Source organism: Oncorhynchus mykiss, chromosome 31, assembly GCF_013265735.2.
Source record: "Oncorhynchus mykiss isolate Arlee chromosome 31, USDA_OmykA_1.1, whole genome shotgun sequence".
Taxonomy (NCBI): Eukaryota; Metazoa; Chordata; class Actinopteri; order Salmoniformes; family Salmonidae; genus Oncorhynchus; species Oncorhynchus mykiss.
In genome coordinates this window covers 24,402,962-24,420,384 of record NC_050571.1, presented here as the reverse complement: position 1 = coordinate 24,420,384, position 17,423 = coordinate 24,402,962, and the positions used below count along the sequence as shown (strand labels likewise).

General features: G+C 48.0%; 1 protein-coding gene across 2 annotated transcripts in view; it reads left to right on the top strand.

Moving 5' to 3' along the window:
• Positions 1–17,423, top strand: part of LOC110504815 (A disintegrin and metalloproteinase with thrombospondin motifs 2) — a 250,376-nt gene that overhangs the window by 217,610 nt on the left and 15,343 nt on the right. The window contains exons 7-13 of one of the 2 annotated variants that reach the window (XM_036969572.1): positions 4,811–4,967; positions 14,015–14,120; positions 14,520–14,663; positions 14,976–15,108; positions 15,563–15,592; positions 16,856–16,969; positions 17,396–17,423. The exon at positions 17,396–17,423 is cut by the window's right edge and continues 118 nt beyond it. In XM_036969572.1, coding sequence (XP_036825467.1) covers positions 4,811–4,967; positions 14,015–14,120; positions 14,520–14,663; positions 14,976–15,108; positions 15,563–15,592; positions 16,856–16,969; positions 17,396–17,423 — 712 coding nt within the window. The remainder of the gene's footprint in view (positions 1–4,810; positions 4,968–14,014; positions 14,121–14,519; positions 14,664–14,975; positions 15,109–15,562; positions 15,593–16,855; positions 16,970–17,395) is intronic. The other variant, XM_036969571.1, reaches the window with a different exon arrangement.

Sequence of the window (17,423 nt, the reverse complement as noted above, 5' to 3'; positions counted from 1 at the left end):
TATATTCCTTTACATCCATATCACATCATCTATATTCCTTTACCTCCATATCACGTCATCTATATTCCTTTACCTCCATATCACATCATCTGTATTCCTTTATATCACATCATCTGTATTCCTTTATATCACATCATCTATATTCCTCTACATCACATCATCTATATTCCTCTATATCACATCATCTTCATTCCTTTATATCACATCATCTATATTCCTTTACCTCCATATCACATCATCTATATTCCTTTACCTCCATATCACATCATCTATATTCCTTTTTATCACATCATCTATATTCCTCTATATCACATCATCTATATTCCTCTACATCACATCATCTATATTCCTCTATATCACATCATCTATATTCCTTTTTATCACATCATCTATATTCCTCTACATCACATCATCTATATTCCTTTATATCACATCATCTATATTCCTCTATATCACATCATCTATATTCCTCTACATCACATCATCTATATTCCTCTATATCACATCATCTATATTCCTCTACATCACATCATCTATATTCCTCTATATCACATCATCTATATGCCTCTACATCACATCATCTATATTCCTTTTTATCACATCATCTATATTCCTCTACATCACATCATCTATATTCCTCTATATCACATCATCTATATTCCTCTATATCACATCATCTATATTCCTCTACATCACATCATCTATATTCCTCCATATCACATCATCTATATTCCTCTACATCACATCATCTATATTCCTCTACATCACATCATCTATATTCCTCTATATCACATCATCTATATTCCTCTACATCACATCATCTATATTCCTCTACATCACATCATCTATATTCCTCTATATCACATCATCTATATTCCTCTACATCACATCATCTATATTCCTCTACATCACATCATCTATATTCCTCTACATCACATCATCTATATTCCTTTACCTCCATATCACATCATCTATATTCCTCTATATCACATCATCTATATTCCTCTACATCACATCATCTATATTCCTTTACCTCCATATCACATCATCTATATTCCTCTACATCACATCATCTATATTCCTCTACATCACATCATCTATATTCCTCTACATCACATCATCTATATTCCTCTACATCACATCATCTATATTCCTTTATATCACATCATCTATATTCCTCTACATCACATCATCTATATTCCTCTATATCACATCATCTTCATTCCTTTATATCACATCATCTATATTCCTTTACCTCCATATCACATCATCTATATTCCTTTACCTCCATATCACATCATCTATATTCCTTTTTATCACATCATCTATATTCCTCTATATCACATCATCTATATTCCTCTACATCACATCATCTATATTCCTCTATATCACATCATCTATATTCCTTTTTATCACATCATCTATATTCCTCTACATCACATCATCTATATTCCTTTATATCACATCATCTATATTCCTCTATATCACATCATCTATATTCCTCTACATCACATCATCTATATTCCTCTATATCACATCATCTATATTCCTCTACATCACATCATCTATATTCCTCTATATCACATCATCTATATGCCTCTACATCACATCATCTATATTCCTTTTTATCACATCATCTATATTCCTCTACATCACATCATCTATATTCCTCTATATCACATCATCTATATTCCTCTATATCACATCATCTATATTCCTCTACATCACATCATCTATATTCCTCCATATCACATCATCTATATTCCTCTACATCACATCATCTATATTCCTCTACATCACATCATCTATATTCCTCTATATCACATCATCTATATTCCTCTACATCACATCATCTATATTCCTCTACATCACATCATCTATATTCCTCTATATCACATCATCTATATTCCTCTACATCACATCATCTATATTCCTCTACATCACATCATCTATATTCCTCTACATCACATCATCTATATTCCTTTACCTCCATATCACATCATCTATATTCCTCTATATCACATCATCTATATTCCTCTACATCACATCATCTATATTCCTTTACCTCCATATCACATCATCTATATTCCTCTACATCACATCATCCATATTCCATAACATCACATCATCTATATTCCTCTACATCACATCATCTATATTCCTCTACATCACATCATCTATATTCCTCTACATCACATCATCTATATTCCTCTACATCACATCATCTATATTCCTCTACATCACATCATCTATATTCCTTTACCTCCATATCACATCATCTATATTCCTCTATATCACATCATCTATATTCCTCTACATCACATCATCTATATTCCTCTACATCACATCATCTATATTCCTCTACATCACATCATCTATATTCCTCTACATCACATCATCTATATTCCTCTACATCACATCATCTATATTCCTCTACATCACATCATCTATATTCCTCTATATAACATCATCTATATTCCTCTATATCACATCATCTATATTCCTCTATATCACATCATCTATATTCCTTTATATCACATCATCTATATTCCTCTACATCACATCATCTATATTCCTCTTTATCACATCATCTATATTCCTCTACATCACATCATCTATATATTCCTCTATATCAAATCATCTATATTCCTCTATATCACATCATCTATATTCCTTTATATCACATCATCTATATTCCTTTACCTCTATATCACATCATCTATATTCCTCTACATCACATCATCTGTATTCCTCTACATCACATCATCTATATTGCTTTACCTCTATATCACATCATCTATATTCCTCTATATCACATCATCTATATTCCTCTACATCACATCATCTATATTCCTCTTTATCACATCATCTATATTCCTCTACGTCACATCATCTTCATTCCTTTATATCACATCATCTATATTCCTCTACATCACATCATCTATATTCCTCTTTATCACATCATCTATATTCCTCTACATCACATAATCTTCACTCCTTTATATCACATCATCTATATTCCTCTATGTCACATCATCTATATTCCTCTACATCACATCATCTATATTCCTCTATATCACATCATCTATATTCCTCTTTATCACATCATCTATATTCCTCTAAATCACATCATCTATATTCCTCTATATCACATCATCTATATTACTTTATATCACATCATCTATATTCCTCTATATCACATCATCTTCACTCCTTTATATCACATCATCTATATTCCTCTATATCACATCATCTATATTCCTCTACATCACATCATCTATATTCCTCTATATCACATAATCAATATTCCTCTACATCACATCATCTATATTCCTCTACATCACATCATCTATATTCCTCTATATCACATAATCAATATTCCTCTACATCACATCATCTTTATTCCTTTATATCACATAATCTATATTCCTTTACCTCTGTATCACATCATCTATATTTCTTTACCTCCATATCACATCATCTGTATTCCTCTATATCATCTTTATTCCTTTATATCTCATCATCTATCACATCATCTTTCAGTTGACACTCTCTGGCCAAGCTGCAAAGACAGAAGTCCTACTATTTATCTTTTTCAAATCTGATTTTAAACCTAACCTTAACCCTAACTTTAACCACACTCTTAACCCTAACCTTAAATGAAGACCAAAAAGCTCATTTTTATTTTCCTACATTTTTACGATATAGCCTATTTTGACTTTTCAACTTGGCCCCTACCACTCCAGATTCACTACCCTCCTCCTTCTCCTCTCGCTGTCTTGTCCCAATGGAATTCTTCAGAGTACAGACATACACACTCACAAGCACACAAACACACACTGGCATGCACACACACACTCACACACAAACAGACGCACTCATAGACCGTCTCTCATGGCCCCGCCCCTATCCTCATGCAGCTCAGGCCAGATCTCCGGCTGTCCATCATCCCCAATTACTGTGGCAACGGAGCAGTGCACACAGGCAGCCTGCAGATTGGCCAAATGACCCTGAACACATACACAAACACACAAACAAACACACACTCACATAGGTATATTAGTGTACGGTGTACACTTCATACTCCATCATGTGAGCAAAGAAGCGGTCATACTGTGTCTTCACTGCAGCACAGAGAGGCTGAACAGAACCGTGTGTATGTTGAAAATAGAAGAAGAGATAGAATACAAAGGAGTGGCTGACACAGTAAGAAAGATTAGGAGAGGTGAAGGAGAGAGAGTGTGAAGGGTCTATATGTGGGTGTATGTATTATTCTGGGAAAATGTAACCATTGTGTACATGTTTTTGTTTGGATTTCACAAAGTCAAAACATTTCTGTTAGAAAGGTGACTCGTGTATGTGCAGTAGGAGAATATGTCTTTAAATGTTTGTGGTTTTAGGCAAGCATATATGTACCCCCATAATTCCCAAGGTATATTAGCTTAGCTTGGCACCAGGACCACCCTGTGGCTGACTGCCACTGCAGCACTGCCACCGACTGGTCATAGCAGCAATAATAGGATGCTTGAGAAGCTCTTGTCACTGAGCGAGCCTGATTGAAGAGACACATGAATGTCTGTCTGAACATCTGCGACAGTGTTTTTTCCTTTTCCCTCTCTCTCTCTCCCGTCTCGCTCTCTCCCCCATCTCGCTCTCTCCCCTGTCTCCCCCTCTCTCTTTCTCTCTCCCCCTCTTTCTCTCTCCCCCGTCTCGCTCTCTCTCCCCATCTCCCCCTCTCTCTCGCTCTCTATTGCTCTCTCTACTCTCTCTCTCTACTCTCCCTCTCTCTCTACTCTCCCTCTCTCTGTAGTCTATGAGTCTGATAGAGTTGGGGAACCCGTCTCAGAGTCTGGAGAATGTGTGTCGCTGGGCCTTCCTGCAGCAGAAACAGGAGACAGGAGATGCAGAGTACCACGACCACGCTATCTTCCTCACACGACAGGAGTTTGGGCCTACTGGCATGCAGGGTAATAAACACACACATACACGTACATACATACAGACATGCACACAACCACAGATGCGTGCACACACACACACACACACACACACACACACACACACACACACACACACACCACCCAGTTGTACTCTGTTGTGTTGTTGTGTTTGGTTTAGTGGTGTTTAGTACAGACAGAGTGAGAGCAGGCTAGCAGCATGTCTCAGGGGAGTTAGCTAGCTCTAAAGCTGCCCTTGGCTTCAGCTTTGGGCTGGAGAGAAGATCAATACACTACAGCCACAGACCTGCTAGTGAGAACAGAACAGACACTACAGCCACAGACCTGCTAGTGAGAACAGAACAGACACTACAGCCACAGACCTGCTAGTGAGAACAGAGCAGAGAGACTACAGTCACAGACCTTGTAGTGAGAACAGAGCAGAGAGACTCCAGTCCCAGACCTGCTAGTGGGACAGAACAGAGACTAAAGTCACAGACCTGCTAGTGAGAACAGAACAGAGCAGAACAGAGACTACAGTCACATACCTGCTAGTGAGAACAGAGCAGAGAGACTACAGAAACAGACCTGCTAGTGAGAACAGAACATAGACATCAGTCACAGACCTGCTAGTGAGAACAGAGCAGAGAGACTCCAGTCCCAGACCTGCTAGTGGGACAGAACAGAGACTAAAGTCACAGACCTGCTAGTGAGAACAGAACAGAGCAGAACAGAGACTACAGTCACATACCTGCTAGTGAGAACAGTGCAGAGAGACTACAGAAACAGACCTGCTAGTGAGAACAGAACAGAGACATCAGTCACAGACCTGCTAGTGAGAACAGAACAGACACTAAAGTCACAGACCTGCTAGTGAGAACAGAGCAGAGAGACTAGAGTCACAGACCTGCTAGTGAGAACAGAGCAGAGAGACTCCAGTCCCAGACCTGCTAGTGGGACAGAACAGAGACTACAGTCACAGACCTGCTAGTGAGAACAGAACAGAGCAAAACAGAGACTACAGTCACATACCTGCTAGTGAGAACAGAGCAGAGAGACTACAGTCACAGACCTGCTAGTGAGAACAGAACAGAGACATCAGTCACAGACCTGCTAGTGAGAACAGAACAGACACTACAGTCACAGACCTGCTAGTGAGAACAGAACAGAGACTACAGCCACAGACCTGCTAGTGAGAACAGAACAGACACTAAAGTCACAGACCTGCTAGTGAGACCAGAGCAGAGAGACTACAGTCACAGACCTGCTAGTGGGAACTGAACAGAGACTACAGTCACATACCTGCTAGTGAGAACAGAACAGAGAGAGACTCCAGTCACAGACCTGCTAGTGGGAACAGAACAGAGACTACAGTCAAATAACTGCTAGTGAGAACAGAGCAGAGAGACTACAGTCACAGACCTGCTAGTGGGAACAGAACAGACACTACAGTCACAGACCTGCTAGTGAGAACAGAACAGAGACTACAGTCACAGACCTGCTAGTGAGAACAGAACAGACACTACAGTCACAGACCTGCTAGTGAGAACAGAACAGAGAGACTCCAGTCACAGACCTGCTAGTGAGAACAGAACAGAGACTACAGTCACAGACCTGCTAGTGAGAACAGAACAGAGACTACTGCCACAGACCTGCTAGTGAGAACAGAGAGAGACTACAGTCACAGACCTGCTAGTGAGAACAGAGAGAGACTAGAGCCACAGACCTGCTAGGTAAAACAGAGAGACTACAGTCACAGACCTTCTAGGTAAAACAGAGAGAGACTACAGTCACAGACCTGCTAGCGAGAACAGAGAGAGACTACAGCCACAGACCTGCTAGCCACTAGAGAGAACAAATCCCTAAGAGACAGTGACAGGGCATTCTCTGAGAGCTGTACAAGAGACACAGTCAGGTCACTGAGCTCTAGCTTCTGAGAGGTTCCTGTTTGGTTTGAGTAGGTCAAAGTTGAATTTATTGTAATTCACAATGCTACATACTATCCGCACTAACCATACTATTTGTGACGTAAACTGAGTAGTGTAGTATGCTTATTAGTCAAAGTATGGATAGAGTTAGTAAGCCAAAAGTTTGCGGATGTCGTACTACATTCGCCAAAATACCAAGTATACAAGGAATGGACACTATTTACGTAATGCAATTCTTCAGAAAATGGGCGTGGCTTCACAACGTTCTCAGATTTGAAGAAAATGGCGGAAAATATGCGGCGAGATCAGATATAACAATGTGTTGCTTTAACTAATTATGACAAATGTTAAGAACATTTTGAGTAATGTAATAATGTAATGACGTTTCAAAAAAGTTATGTTGGCTGACAATTTGATAACTACACTGTCCTTATAGCATATCATAGCATATCATAGCATATCATTACAGCAGTATGTACCGCTCTCTTTTTTGCTACCTATTGTAACATTAGTTGGTTACATCGAACTTGCCAGTATATTTACTTTATGCTATCTAACTAACTATCCAATGTGAATTGGGTTGATTATTCACGTCATTCAGAGTTTAGCAAAATGGTGTAGTCTTTCGTTCGGGTCCGTTCGCAAACTCTAAATCTACTCCGATTTCAAAGCGCTCTCGCCTGACTGACAGAGGCTGAGCTCAGAATAACTGATGAATTTGCGAACACTCAACACCCATTGAATTTGGCCGGTGCCAGTAAACGTTGGCAGAAACAGGTAATTAAATTGTTGCCAACAGCATAGTCACTAACGCTCTGGTTAACATGAAAACTGCCTAACCAGCTAACTAGTCAGAGGTAGGTCTTCTCTAATTTGTGTCTGGAAGAAGCCAATGACTGGAGTGGTGAGGTCTCAACCCTACTCCTCGGCCACAGCGTCCTGTGTACGCTCTCAATTTATAAATGACAATCTGACAACGCCCTGAATACACGAACGCCCTGAGCACACTCTGGCACTCCAGATTGAATTTACAAACACACCCAAAGTCTAGTAATTTGTTATGCTAACAAGCTAGCAAGAAGTTGCATAGCAACAGCATCAACTCCCGGTAGACAGGCGAAGAGCTAGTACCCTCAACCAAAAGGATATACTAAAATTACGGTATACTAAAATGAACTAATAGCATATAGTATGTGTTATATACTAATTAAGTATGTAGTATACAGTATATTAGTATGGGTATTCAAACACAACACTCTTTCTTGCTTCCTTTCTTCTTAATGATCCCTGACTACCCTTCTTTCTTTCTATTACAACTTCCCTGCCTCTCCTCCCTCCCTCCTCTCTACCTTCCTCTCCCCCTCCTCCTCCTCTCTTCCTGCCTCTCCTCCCTCCCTCCTCTCTTCCTTCCTCTCTCCCTCCTCCTCCTCTCTTCATGCCTCTCCTCCCACCCTACTCTCTTCCTGCCTCTCCTCCCTCCCTACTCTCTTCCTTCCTCTCTCCCTCCTACCCCTCTCTTCCTGCCTCTCCTCCCTCCCCACTCTCTTCCTTCCTCTCTCCCTCCTACCCCTCTCTTCCTGCCTCTCCTCCCTCCCTCCTCTCTTCCTTCCTCTCTCCCTCCTCCTCCTCTCTTCCTGCCTCTCCTCCCTCCCTCCTCTCTTCCTTCCTCTCTTTCTCCTCCTCCTCTCTTCCTGCCTCTCCTCCCTCCCTCCCTCCCTCCTCTTCCTTCCTCTCTCCCTCCTCCTCTTCTCTTCCTGCCTCTCCTCCCTCCCTCCCTCCTCTCTTCCTGCCTCTCCTCCCTCCCTACTCTCTTCCTTCCTCTCTCCCTCCTACCCCTCTCTTCCTGCCTCTCCTCCCTCCCTCCTCTCTTCCTTCCTCTCTCCCTCCTCCTCCTCTCTTCCTGCCTCTCCTCCCTCCCTCCTCTCTACCTTCCTCTCTCCCTCCTCCTCCTCTCTTCCTGCCTCTCCTCCCTCCCTCCTCTCTTCCTTCCTCTCTCCCTCCTCCTCCTCTCTTCATGCCTCTCCTCCCACCCTACTCTCTTCCTGCCTCTCCTCCCTCCCTACTCTCTTCCTTCCTCTCTCCCTCCTACCCCTCTCTTCCTGCCTCTCCTCCCTCCCTACTCTCTTCCTTCCTCTCTCCCTCCTACCCCTCTCTTCCTGCCTCTCCTCCCTCCCTCCTCTCTTCCTTCCTCTCTCCCTCCTCCTCCTCTCTTCCTGCCTCTCCTCCCTCCCTCCTCTCTTCCTTCCTCTCTTTCTCCTCCTCCTCTCTTCCTGCCTCTCCTCCCTCCCTCCCTCCCTCCTCTTCCTTCCTCTCTCCCTCCTCCTCTTCTCTTCCTGCCTCTCCTCCCTCCCTCCCTCCTCTCTTCCTGCCTCTCCTCCCTCCCTACTCTCTTCCTTCCTCTCTCCCTCCTACCCCTCTCTTCCTGCCTCTCCTCCCTCCCTCCTCTCTTCCTTCCTCTCTCCCTCCTCCTCCTCTCTTCCTGCCTCTCCTCCCTCCCTCCTCTCTACCTTCCTCTCTCCCTCCTCCTCCTCTCTTCCTGCCTCTCCTCCCTCCCTCCTCTCTTCCTTCCTCTCTCCCTCCTCCTCCTCTCTTCATGCCTCTCCTCCCACCCTACTCTCTTCCTGCCTCTCCTCCCTCCCTACTCTCTTCCTTCCTCTCTCCCTCCTACCCCTCTCTTCCTGCCTCTCCTCCCTCCCTACTCTCTTCCTTCCTCTCTCCCTCCTACCCCTCTCTTCCTGCCTCTCCTCCCTCCCTCCTCTCTTCCTTCCTCTCTCCCTCCTCCTCCTCTCTTCCTGCCTCTCCTCCCTCCCTCCTCTCTTCCTTCCTCTCTTTCTCCTCCTCCTCTCTTCCTGCCTCTCCTCCCTCCCTCCCTCCCTCCTCTTCCTTCCTCTCTCCCTCCTCCTCTTCTCTTCCTGCCTCTCCTCCCTCCCTCCCTCCTCTCTTCCTGCCTCTCCTCCCTCCCTCCTCGCTTCCTTCCTCTCTCCCTCCTCCTCCTCTATTCCTGCCTCTCCTCCCTCCCTCCTCTCTTCCTTCCTCTCTCCCTCCTCCTCCTCTCTTCCTGCCTCTCCTCCCTCCCTCCTCTCTTCCTTCCTTGCTCCCTCCTCCTCCTCCTCCTCTCTTCCTGCCTCTCCTCCCTCCCTCCTCTCTTCCTTCCTCTCTCCCTCCTCCTCCTCTCTTCCTGCCTCTCCTCCCCCTACTCTCTTCCTTCCTCCCTCCCTCCCTCCCTCCCTCCTCCTCTCTTCCTTCCTCTCTCCCTCCTCTTCCTTCCTCTCTCCCTCCTCCTCTTTTCTTCCTGCCTCTCCTCCCTCCCTCCCTCCTCTCTTCCTGCCTCTCCTCCCTCCCTCCTCTCTTCCTTCCTCTCTCCCTCCTCCTCCTCTCTTCCTGCCTCTCCTCCCTCCCTCCTCTCTTCCTTCCTCTCTCCCTCCTCCTCCTCTCTTCCTGCCTCTCCTCCCTCCCTCCTCTCTTCCTTCCTTACTCCCTCCTCCTCCTCCTCTCTTCCTGCCTCTCCTCCCTCCCTCCTCTCTTCCTTCCTCTCTCCCTCCTCCTCCTCTCTTCCTGCCTCTCCTCCCCCTACTCTCTTCCTTCCTTCCTCCCTCCCTCCCTCCCTCCCTCCCTCCCTCCCTCCCTCCCTCCCTCCCTCCCTCCCTCCCTCCTCCTCTCTTCCTTCCTCCCTCCCTCCTCTCTTCCTTCCTCTCTCCCTCCTCCTCCTCTCTTCCTGCCTCTCCTCCCTCCCTCCTCTCTCCCTTCCTCTCTCCCTCCTACCCCTCTCTTCCTGCCTCTCCTCCCTCCCTCCCTCCTCTCTTCCTTCCTCTCTCCCTCCTACCCCTCTCTTCCTGCCTCTTCTCCCTCCCTACTCTCTTCCTTCCTCTCTCCCTCCTCCTCCTCTCTTCCTGCCTCTCCTCCCTCCCTCCTCTCTTCCTTCCTCTCTCTCTCCTCCTCCTCTCTTCCTGCCTCTCCTCCCTCCCTCCCTCCTCTTCCTTCCTCTCTCCCTCCTCCTCTTCTCTTCCTGCCTCTCCTCCCTCCCTCCCTCCTCTCTTCATGCCTCTCCTCCCTCCCTCCTCTCTTCCTTCCTCTCTCCCTCCTCCTCCTCTCTTCCTGCCTCTCCTCCCTCCCTCCTCTCTTCCTTCCTCTCTCTCTCCTCCTCCTCTCTTCCTGCCTCTCCTCCCTCCCTCCTCTCTTCCTTCCTTACTCCCTCCTCCTCCTCCTCTCTTCCTGCCTCTCCTCCCTCCCTCCTCTCTTCCTTCCTCTCTCCCTCCTCCTCCTCTCTTCCTGCCTCTCCTCCCCCTACTCTCTTCCTTCTTCCCTCCCTCCCTCCCTCCCTCCTCCTCTCTTCCTTCCTCCCTCCCTCCTCTCTTCCTTCCTCTCTCCTTCCTCCTCCTCTCTTCCTGCCTCTCCTCCCTCCCTCCTCTCTCCCTTCCTCTCTCCCTCCTACCCCTCTCTTCCTGCCTCTCCTCCCTCCCTCCCTCCTCTCTTCCTTCCTCTCTCCCTCCTACCCCTCTCTTCCTGCCTCTTCTCCCTCCCTACTCTCTTCCTTCCTCTCTCCCTCCTACCCCTCTCTTCCTGCCTCTTCTCCCTCCCTACTCTCTTCCTTCCTCTCTCCCTCCTCCTCCTCTCTTCCTGCATCTCCTCCCTCCCTCCTCTCTTCCTTCCTCTCTCTCTCCTCCTCCTCTCTTCCTGCCTCTCCTTCCTCCCTCCCTCCCTCCTCTTCCTTCCTCTCTCCCTCCTCCTCCTCTCTTCCTGCCTCTCCTCCCTCCCTCCTCTCTTCCTTCCTCTCTCCCTCCTACCCCTCTCTTCCTGCCTCTCCTCCCTCCCTCCCTCCTCTCTTCCTTCCTCTCTCCCTCCTACCCCTCTCTTCCTGCCTCTTCTCCCTCCCTTTACTCTCTTCCTTCCTCTCTCCCTCCTCCTCCTCTCTTCCTGCCTCTCCTCCCTCCCTCCTCTCTTCCTTCCTCTCTCTCTCCTCCTCCTCTCTTCCTGCCTCTCCTCCCTCCCTCCCTCCCTCCTCTTCCTTCCTCTCTCCCTCCTCCTCTTCTCTTCCTGCCTCTCCTCCCTCCCACCCTCCTCTCTTCCTGCCTCTCCTCCCTCCCTCCTCTCTTCCTTCCTCTCTCCCTCCCTCCTCCTCTCTTCCTTCCTCCCTCCCTCCTCTCTTCCTTCCTCTCTCCCTCCTCCTCCTCTCTTCCTGCCTCTCCTCCCTCCCTCCTCTCTCCCTTCCTCTCTCCCTCCTACCCCTCTCTTCCTGCCTCTCCTCCCTCCCTCCCTCCTCTCTTCCTTCCTCTCTCCCTCCTACCCCTCTCTTCCTGCCTCTCCTCCCTCCCTACTCTCTTCCTTCCTCTCTCCCTCCTCCTCCTCTCTTCCTGCCTCTCCTCCCTCCCTCCTCTCTTCCTTCCTCTCTCTCTCCTCCTCCTCTCTTCCTGCCTCTCCTCCCTCCCTCCCTCCCTCCTCTTCCTTCCTCTCTCCCTCCTCCTCTTCTCTTCCTGCCTCTCCTCCCTCCCTCCCTCCTCTCTTCCTGCCTCTCCTCCCTCCCTCCTCTCTTCCTTCCTCTCTCCCTCCTCCTCCTCTCTTCCTGCCTTTCCTCCCTCCCTCCTCTCTTCCTTCCTCTCTCTCTCCTCCTCCTCTCTTCCTGCCTCTCCTCCCTCCCTCCTCTCTTCCTTCCTTACTCCCTCCTCCTCCTCCTCTCTTCCTGCCTCTCCTCCCTCCCTCCCTCCCTCCTCTTCCTTCCTCTCTCCCTCCTCCTCTTCTCTTCCTGCCTCTCCTCCCTCCCTCCCTCCTCTCTTCCTGCCTCTCCTCCCTCCCTCCTCTCTTCCTTCCTCTCTCCCTCCTCCTCCTCTCTTCCTGCCTCTCCTCCCTCCCTCCTCTCTTCCTTCCTCTCTCCCTCCTCCTCCTCTCTTCCTGCCTCTCCTCCCTCCCTCCTCTCTTCCTTCCTTACTCCCTCCTCCTCCTCCTCTCTTCCTGCCTCTCCTCCCTCCCTCCTCTCTTCCTTCCTCTCTCCCTCCTCCTCCTCTCTTCCTGCCTCTCCTCCCCCTACTCTCTTCCTCCCTCCCTCCCTCCCTCCCTCCCTCCCTCCCTCCCTCCCTCCCTCCCTCCCTCCCTCCCTCCTCCTCTCTTCCTTCCTTCCTCCCTCCCTCCTCTCTTCCTTCCACTCTCCCTCCTCCTCCTCTCTTCCTGCCTCTCCAACCTCCCTCCTCTCTCCCTTCCTCTCTCCCTCCCACCCCTCTCTTCCTGCCTCTCCTCCCTCCCTCCCTCCTCTCGTCCTTCCTCTCTCCCTCCTACCCCTCTCTTCCTGCCTCTTCTCCCTCCCTACTCTCTTCCTTCCTCTCTCCCTCCTCCTCCTCTCTTCCTGCATCTCCTCCCTCCCTCCTCTCTTCCTTCCTCTCTCTCTCCTCCTCCTCTCTTCCTGCCTCTCCTTCCTCCCTCCCTCCCTCCTCTTCCTTCCTCTCTCCCTCCTCCTCCTCTCTTCCTGCCTCTCCTCCCTCCCTCCTCTCTTCCTTCCTTTCTCCCTCCTCCTCCTCTCTTCCTTCCTCTCCTCCCTATACTCTCTTCCTTCCTCTCTCCCTCCTCCTCCTCTCTTCCTGCCTCTCCTCCCTCCCTCCTCTCTTCCTGCCTCTCTCCCTCCTCCTCCTCTCTTCCTGCCTCTCTCCCTCCTCCTCCTCTCTTCCTGCCTCTTCTCCCTCCCTCCTCTCTTCCTTCCTTACTCCCTCCTCCTCCTCTCTTCCTGCCTCTCCTCCCTCCCTCCTCTCTTCCTTCCTCTCTCCCTCCTCCTCCTCTCTTCCTGCCTCTCCTCCCCCCTCCTCTCTTCCTTCCTCCCTCCTCTCTTCCTTCCTCCCTCCCTCCTCTCTTCCTTCCTCTCTCCCTCCTCCTCCTCTCTTCCTGCCTCTCCTCCCTCCCTCCTCTCTTCCTTCCTATCTCCCTCCTCCTCCTCTCTTCCTGCCTCTCCTCCCTCCCTCCTCTCTTCCTTCCTCTCTCCCTCCTCCTCCTCTCTTCCTGCCTCTCCTCCCTCCCTCCTCTCTTCCTTACTCTCTCCCTCCTCCTCTTCTCTTCCTGCCTCTCCTCCCTCCCTCCTCTCTTCCTTCCTCTTCCTTCCTCTCTCCCTCCATCCCTCCCTCTCACTGCTCTCTCCCTTCCTCTTCTCTCACTACTGTCTCCTTTCTTCAGGTTATGCTCCAGTAACAGGGATGTGTCAGCCAGTGAGGAGCTGTACTCTGAACCATGAGGATGGCTTCTCTTCTGCCTTTGTGGTAGCACACGAGACGGGACATGTGTGAGTACACACACACTCAAACACACACACATACACACACACACACTCAAACACACACTTAATCACAGACAGGCACACTCACACACTCATACTCACACACAAACACTCACACACACTCAAATGCACATAAATACACGCACGCACGCACACGCACACACACACACACACACACACACACACACACACACACACACACACACACACTAAAACACACATACTCACACACACACACTCAAATACACGTACTCACACATACGCATACACGCACACTAACACACTGTATCGACTTAATCACACAATTTAAAAAACATTCTATCCACCATAACACATTGAAGTAGACCCATACGCCTGTTCCTCTGCTCCCCCCTCCCTCCCTCCCTGCCTCTCTCTCTCCCCCAGGCTGGGTATGGAACACGACGGCCAGGGGAATCGCTGTGGAGACGAGGTGCACATGGGGAGCATCATGGCCCCGTTGGTCCAAGCTGCCTTCCACCGCTTCCACTGGTCCCGCTGTAGCCAGCAGGAGCTAGGACGTTACCTACAGTGAGTCTATCACACAGCTACTGTATACACACACTTACACACGTTACAATCCAAACAACGTGTTTGCCTTTCCACTAGAACTGAATGACTCCAGACCACAAACAAACTATAGGAACTCCACTCTGTTAGGTCTGCCAGTGTTCAGCATACAGTTCTCCAATATGAAAACTCATGCAGCCTGAGGAGGGGTGCTGAACTGAAATGTTGCTGTTCCCAACAATACAATACAAAATATATTAAAACTACCACTCTCCTTTATTCACTGAATAAGAAACCACTGCTAGCTCATATATCTTTTGACTCCTCCCCCAGATCCTACGACTGTCTCCGTGACGACCCCTACGAACATAACTGGCCATCCCTGCCCAGACTTCCTGGTCTGCACTACTCCATGAACGAACAGTGTCGCTTCGACTTCGGTGTGGGCTACGTAATGTGTACAGCGGTAAGAATTCCCCAAAGGAACAAGTGGTATACTAACACATCTACTAACTATATATTAATACTAATATATACATATATATGTCACCAGGGAAACAAGTATCTATTGCCACCTAACGGTCCTAACGTCTCCCACAGTTTTACCATTTCTCAGTATTTGAAAAGCCACTTCAGCACCACTTCACACTTTCAGTCCCCACTGATGCAGTAGGGTGACTAGGGTTACATCCACGCCTGGATAGAATGACTCCTCACTCCTCACTGAATTAAGTCCCTACTGACCTAAGTCCCCACTTGAATAAGTGTTTTCCTTAAAGCATCTTGACACTGACTGAAGAGCTCATCTTTTTTAGACAGGCTGTTCAAGAGCTGTTCTGATTGAGAGTTGAGCTGACCTGCTCTTTGCTTTGCACACGTTGCTAGATTACCCTGTATTCTGTTGTCAACCCATTCTTTAGCTGCAAAAGGTGAGCCAGGCTGGAACACAGGTAAGGTTACCCCCCCACACCCCCCACTCGGAGCCATGTGGCCGCTTTTATCGTTTTCCTCTGATTGATATCAGTGTCGTCGTCGTTGTTGCAACGTTACTCGTACATTTTTTTATTTATTTAGTTCTGCCCATCGTCACATTATTGTGCCTGGCATGTGTACTGCAGGATTCTAAACACAATCTCTGTTTCTGGTTCCCATATAGTACCTACCAAAGAGAAAAAAGTACAACGCTGGATTTGTCCCAAACAGCTTTCCTGGATCTCATAGCTAGACAGAGTCAACCAAAGCAAATGAGCTCAACCCTGACACACGCATGACACCTTTTACTGTAAATGTCTGTGTGACTTTTTGGCCGTTCAGAAAGACATATTGGCATGTAGAACATAGGTAGAAAAAGGGTGGAAAGAAAGAGAGAGAGAAGTTTCCAGACAGAAAGAAAGGTCTGGAGCAAAAGCTGCTTTTCTATGTTCGGGTTTAGGATCCTGCAGTGTCGCGTGCCAGCTTACCAAGCTGATGTCATCAGTGCCAACCAACCATCAGGCTGACTTTTGACCCTGCTGTAACCTCAACTAGAGGGGTCACCTGAGGTCTTTCTGGGTAGGGAGTCTGGCTCGGCTCTGTTATTGTGGCAAGGGGGACAGAGGAGGGAGCGGAGGGAAACAGCTGAGAGAGAAGAGAGTTTGTCACAGATCTAAGATCAGTTTATTCTCCCCAGCATCCTTACCTGAACCATTAGGGGCATAGAATGAAAAAGGACAACTTTATTCTTCTCTGAATCAATGATCGGTCATGTTGACCATTTTATATTCATCTTCTGCCCTCCTCTCTGACCCCACAGAGCTGCAGGGTGTCTCAGTCAGAGTCTCTCTCTCCTCATCCTCTTTGGTTGTGTCGGCATGCTCTCTGGCTTCCTGTACAGCCGTGTTGTTGTAACAGTGAACCAGTGATGGACTACTACAGTACACCGCCGTCTGGACTCCTGTGGATGTTATTATTTTGTATATTTTATTGTACATGTGCAGTCAGTGGTACATTTGATTTTTTATCTCTGGTGTAGTAGGTCTGAGGTGATTTCTGGAATGTTCTGTGATGCTAGCTACTCCCAGTGACTGGTGTGCATATCAGACAGATCTGTTCTTTCTTGTGACTGTTGCAGGTCACCTGTCTACTCTGGTGATATGTTAAGGTACTGGCTGTGTGTGTATAATGTGAGAGGGCGTGTGTGTGAGGATGTCTCTCTCTCTCTCTGTCCATTGCAGTACCGAACGTTTGACCCCTGCAAACAGCTGTGGTGCAGCCACCCTGACAACCCCTTCTTCTGCAAGACCAAGAAAGGACCGCCAATCGACGGAACCATGTGTGGGGACGGGAAGGTACACTAACATAAGCACGGACGCATGCAAACACACACACACACACGCACACGCACACGCACACGCACACACACACACACGCACACACGCACGCACGCACGCACACACACAGACACAAACACGCACACGCACACACACACACACACGCACACACGCACGCACACACGCACGCACGCACACACACTCACACAGACACAAACACACACACACACACACACACGCACACACGCACGCACGCACGCACGCACACACACTCACACAGACACAAACACACACACACACAGACACAAACACACACACACACACACAAACACACACAAACCTACATACATTATAATATTAATATTATACATACTCACACACACCACAGTAATGGTAAAAAATGTTGCTATCTGACAGTCTCTCCCCTTTCTCATCCTATCACAGCACTGCTTCAAAGGTCACTGTATCTGGC